Source organism: Podarcis melisellensis (genome assembly GCF_964234715.1).
Source record: "Podarcis melisellensis genome assembly, chromosome: 18".
Lineage (NCBI taxonomy): Eukaryota > Metazoa > Chordata > Lepidosauria > Squamata > Lacertidae > Podarcis > Podarcis melisellensis.
The window spans coordinates 5620938-5626937 of record NC_138536.1 but is presented as its reverse complement, the minus strand read 5'-3'; the positions used below and the strand labels follow the sequence as shown (position 1 = coordinate 5626937).

At 48.6% G+C, this 6000-nt stretch overlaps 1 protein-coding gene across 1 annotated transcript in view; it reads right to left on the bottom strand.

The window, feature by feature from the left end:
- Positions 1–6000, bottom strand: part of FBN3 (fibrillin 3) — a 163860-nt gene that overhangs the window by 56354 nt on the left and 101506 nt on the right. The window contains 3 exon segments of the mRNA XM_081895332.1: positions 360–482; positions 2626–2748; positions 5202–5327. Of these exon segments, the coding sequence (XP_081751458.1) occupies positions 360–482; positions 2626–2748; positions 5202–5327 (372 nt within the window).

The following is a 6000-nucleotide window of genomic DNA, read 5'->3' as shown; positions in this document are numbered from 1 at the left end:
GGAAACAACTCAGAGGCCATGAAAGAAGGAAGGATAACAACAGGAAGATTTAAAGAAGGAATTATTGGAAACTCGAGGCAGTAGAAACTTAAGATGATTGGACCCCACTGAACTTGAAGCATGGGAAAATTTACAATTTGGCAAAATATTTGGACTTTATGATATGTATTTGTATAATTTGGAATATTTAATGTGATCTGATTGGATTGTTAAAATGGAAAACTTAATAAAAATTATTATTATAAAAAAAGAGAGAATTGCTCGTCCCACACACTCCAGCCCTTTCCCGCAAGCCGCTGTGGGAACAGATCCTGCACAAACCCTGGCTCCAAGGCTCCTTCCCAGCCCAGCTGTCTTACCTGAGCATGAGAAACCATCTCCATTGAAACCGTCTCTGCAGGCGCACCGATAAGACCCCGGGGTGTTCAGGCAGTTGGCGTTGAGGTTGCAGCTGTGCGCCTCTGTGGCACATTCGTCCAGGTCTGGGAAGGAAGGAGACAGTGTTGTACTGACTGGCGCAGCAGAGACTGTACTTTTTGAGAATTCTAAGGAAAAACCATCTTCCGCAGAAACTGCTGCTTGCCTTCTATCACTGTGCCATTGAGAGCGTGCTCACTTATGGCTTATGTGTGTGGTACGGAAGCTGTACTACCCAGGACAGGATGGGGTTGTGCAGAGTTGTTAAGGCAGCAGAGAGCATTGTTGGCTGCCCACTCTCCACCTTAGAGCAGATTTATGCCACAATGTTTGCTTCAAGTGGCTTCTGGAGATAATCTCAGAGGTTATAAAGGGAAAAAAATGATAACAACAAGAAGATTGGAAGACGGGATTTGTAAAGGATAACAACAAAGAGATGGGAAGATGGGACTTGTGAACATCAAAGTAGCCGAAATATGAGATGATTGGACCCTTTCTGAACTCGAAGCATGGATACCCCCAACAAAAATTTAAAATTCGGCTAAATATTTGGAGTTTATTATGTATTGGTATAATTTGGAATTAATGTGATATGATTGGTTTGTCAATTGAAAATTTAATAATTTTTTTTTAAAAAAAAGGAAGGAGACAGTGTCAGCCTCATTGAGGCAACGCTGTGGTTCAGGCTGATCTCCCAACTCATCTGCACTAATGCAGGCATTCCTGAATTTGTTTGCTTCAATCCCTAAGGACAGACACGGTCTTTTCCCGTAAACCAACTCAGAAACCCGCCGCACGCGTTAGATTTCTAAGGGCTGTTTGGAGGCGGAAAGCGAGGCTCTCTCCACAAGCTCAGGGGTGCAAAAACCCTGTGCATAGAAATCTAGCATGTGCAAAACAAAAAATGGTTGGCCTACAGTCCCTCTCCCTGAGATGCTAGATTTCTGTGTGTCAGGATTCTGTCATTAAGCTCCCTAACGTGCAGACTCAACAGGGGTTGACGATCTTAGTGAGAACTGGATTATTGGGGTTATTGGGGTTGTTTAGTCATTTAGTCGTGTCCGCCTCTTCGTGACCCCCTGGACCAGAGCACTCCTGTCTTCCACTGCCTCCCGCAGTTTGGTCAAACTCATGCTGGTAGCTTCGAGAACACTGTCCCACCATCTCGTCCTCCATCGTCCCCTTCTCCTTGTGCCCTCCATCTTTCCCAGTATCAAGGTCTTTTCCAGGGAGTCTTTTCTTCTCCTGAGGTGGCCAAAGTCTTGGAGCCTCAGCTCCAGGATCTGTCCTTCCAGTGAGCACTCAGGGCTGATTTCCTTCAGAATGGAGAGGTTGGATCTTCTTGCAGTCCATGGGACTCTCAAGAGTCTCCTCCAGCACCAGAATTCAAAAGCATCCATTCTTCAGCGATCAGCCTTCTTTATGGTCCAGCTCTCACTTCCATACATCACCACTGGGAAAACCAGAGCTTGAACTATACGGACCTTTGTTGGCAAGGTGATGTCTCTGCTTTTTAAGATGCTGTCCAGATTTGTCATTGCTTTTCTCCCGAGAAGCAGGCGTCTTTTAATTTCGTGACTGCTGTCACCATCTGCAGTGATCATGGAGCCCAAGAAAGTAAAATCTCTCTCTGCCTCCATTTCTTCTCCTTCTATTTGCCAGGAGGTGATGGGACCAGTGGCCATGTTCTTCGTTTTTTTGATGTTGAGCTTCAGACCATATTTTGCGCTCTCCTCTTTCACCTTCATTAAAAGGTTCTTTAATTCCTCCTCACTTTCTGCCATCAAGGTTGTGTCATCTGCATATCTGAGGTTGTAGATATTTCTTCCGGCAATCTTAATTCCGGCTAGGGATTCATCCAGCCCAGCCTTTCACATGATGTATATATATATATGTATGTATGCAGGTTTTGGTGTCCTCGGGTGTCTTCCCGTGTAAAAGTTGGGGTGTCTAGGCGACGTTTCGACGAGGTCTCACTCGTCATCTTCAGGCTGGTGCTTTCGGCTTCTTGTTACTGGAACAGAGCAGGATCTCAGTGTTTGAGTTCCTATAAATACTGTTGAGGGGGTGTGGTGTATAGCCTCCAATGTTCTGGGCAGAGAGTATGTATGTATGTATGTATGTATGTATGTGTAAAGTAGCAGAAGTCCCATCGAAGGAAGAATGGATACAAAAATGTATGGAATATGCAGAAGTGGCGAAACTCACCGTTGCATTTCAGCCCATCGCCGAGCCAGCCCGTCCGGCACTTACACCGAAAACTCCCGGGGATGTTAATGCACGAGGCATGCATGTCGCAATTGTGAGCTCCGATTTCACACTCGTCAATATCTGCAAGGGGAGAAGGAGGGAAAGTGTGGGTTTTATTAATTTTTTAAAAAGTCTGGTTGAAGAGGAACGTTTTTGCCTGGCGCCTAAAGGCGTATAATGAAGGCGCCAGGCGAACTTCCCTGGGGAGAGCGTTCCACAGACGGGGAGCCACTGCAGAGAAGGCCCCGTTCTTGCATTGCCACCCTCCGTACCTCTCGAGGAGGGGACAAACGAAGAAGGGCCTCGGAAGATGATCTCAGGGTCTGGGTAGGTTCATATGGAAAGAGGAGATCCTTGAGGTATTGCGGTCCTGAGACATTTAAGGCTTTATAGGTCAAAACCAGCACTTTGAATTGAGCCCAGAAACTCATTGGTAGCCAGCGCAGTTGGGTCAGGATAGGCGCAATAGGCTCAAACCGTCTTGCTTCGGTGAGCAACCTGGTTGCTGAATTCTGCACCGGCTGAACTTTCTGAACAGTCTTCAGAGGCAGCCCTAAGTATAACGCATTGTAGTAATCTAACCCTGAGGCTACCAGAGCAAAGGTGCCAGTAGTTAGGCCATCCCTGTCCAGATAGGGGCGTAGCTGGGCCACCAGCCGAAGCTGATGGAAGGCGCTTTGTGCCACTGAGGCCACCTGAGCCTGGAGCGACAGCAAAGCATCCAGGAGGACCCCCAAGCTATGAACCTGCTCCTTCAGAGGAAGTTTAACCCCACCAAGAGCAGGCGATCTCCCAGCCATCCGGTCTAGGAAACCGCCCACTCCCAGTGTCTCTGTTTTATCAGTTTGCTGGCTCTCTGTTGGGATACTGCCAGGGAGACGAAGGCAATAGGCAGCCTCCATGTCGGTCTCCTGTAGAAAAGCATCAGTCAATTAGCGACACGAACCTCAGGCATATTCTGAGTCTCGTGCACACCTTTTCTGCAGAGTTTCCACAATGGAAGATTCCCCCAGTAGAGCATATTTACAGCTTTATTCGACGTTGATCAGAACAAAGGAAAAACATGACTGCTTGCATCCGTGTCCAGGAAAACAGCCAGAACAAAAACTACCGTATTTTTCGCCCTATAGGACGCACTTTCCCCCCTCCAAAAATGAAGGGGAAATGTGTGTGCGTCCTATGGGGCGAATGCAGGCTTACGCTGAAGCCTGGAGAGCGAGAGGGGTTGGTGCGCACCGACCTCTCTTGCTCTCCAGGCTTCAGGCAGCTCTCCGCAAGCCTTGGGAGCCCGGTGGGAAGTTGCGTCCGGGTTCCCAAGGCTTGCAGACAGCAGCCTGCAGCCCGAAACCCAGGGAGTGCAGCGGAGTGCGCCTGGGCTTCGGGCAGATATCCGCAAGCCTGGGGAGCCCCGCGGGCAGTCGGCCGGGCTCCCAAGGCTTGCAGATAGCAGCCTGCAGCCCGAAACCCCGGGAGCGCAGCGGAGCATGCCCTGGGCTTCGGGCAGCTCTCTGCAAGCCTTGGGAGCCCGGTGCGACTTCCCGCCGGGCTCCCAAGGCTTGTGGACAGCAGCCTGCAGCCCGAAACCCGGGGAGCGCAGCAGAGCACTCCCCGGGCTTTGGGCAGATATCCACAAGCCCGGGGAGCCCGGCGAGAGTTCCTGCCGGGCTCCTCAGGCTTGCGGATAGCAGCCTGCATCCCGAAGCCCCGGGCGCGCTCCCCTATCTATAGGGCGAAAAATACGGTATATACAAAATGGAAACTCCCAGTAAGAAGGAAGTAAACAGGCTTGTGACACACAACAATCATCCCTGACTCTTTTAAGGTGGAACGGAACTATATTCTAACATCCTCCCCCTTTCCGTGTAACTTGTAGTACCTGTGGTTCAACTCAACTGCAACCTCTGTACATAAACCTTAAGTTGTTCTCTGTTAACAACCTTAGACAACAGATCAGCCGGAATTTCATTTCTTGGCATGTAGTCCTGAATGAGTCCTTTCTGAATACACTCTTTTACGCAATGTAACTTAATCTGCAAGTATTTGGTTCTTTGCTTGCAACTCTCTGAGTTCAGCAAAGCCAAACAGGATCTATTGTCTTGATACATTTGTATAGGACATTTCACAGAAACTCTGATGTCCTGGAACAGTTGCATCAACTATTCACAATCCATGAGTGAAAATGACAGAGCATTGAGTTCTGCTTCACAGGAACTTAGGCTTCCTGTCGTCTGCTTTTTGCACAACCAGTCAAACAGACAGTGGTTGTACATGTAGCATACTCCAGAAGTGCTTGTACCATCCGTGGTGTCACTTCCAAAACTAGCATCTGCAAAGATTTCGAGAGCTCCAGAGTTTCCACAATGGAAGATTCAGCCAGGAGAGCATATTTACAGCTTTATTCAATGTTGATCAGAACAACACTCTCATCCAGTCCGTTACGGATGCAAGGCACCGGTCCAGCACTTCCACGGCCTCACCTGCCGAGGCAAAGGAGAAACAGAGCAGGACTTAGCTGGGAACACCTGGCGACGTACCTGTGCAACCGGTGGTGCCCTTCTTGACAAAGTAGCCCAGCTGGCAATGGCAGATGAACGATCCTTTGGTGTTCTCGCACTCTCCGTGAAGACAGATGTTGGGGTTTAGGTCACACTCGTTCACATCTGCAAGGGGAAGGGGGGGAAAGTATTCAGAAAACCCATCTTCCAAAGCCTGTGCCCACCCCAAACTTCAAGCAGCCGTTTCTCCAGGCAACAGGGAGGTTGTAAGCTCCCTGTCAGAGCACATTCGGTGTGCAAATGTTCAGGATTCAATCCCCAGTACCTTTGAGTACGGCATGGAAAGATCTCTAAGGGCCGCTGCTATGCTAAGTACAGTCATATTGAGTTTTTTCGGGTTACGGACTGCCGAAACCCGGAATGGGTTAAATCATGCTTTGTGCATGCGCAGAAACGCCAAATCACAACCCACGCGTGCGCAGACGCACCACTGCGGGTTGCGAACGTGCATCCCGCACGGATCACGTTCGCAACCCGAGCGTCCACTGTATAATGATTTAATGTGCAGAAATTGAAAATGCTGAAATCCATCACTGTAGGGCTGCCGTACGTCTGCGATTTCCCCAGACATTACTGGGATATCAAGGTGACGTCTGGGGGGAAATTCCGGATGTTAATTGTTTTTTTTTTAATTTTCCAAAAACCAACCCCCCTCCACAAAAAATACAGAAGAAACAAAAAGTAAAAAAAGAATTAAAAATACAAATACAGAAATATATATATATAAGTTACTGACCAAACCAAACATTCCCCCCCTTTCCCACCCACCACCTTGACT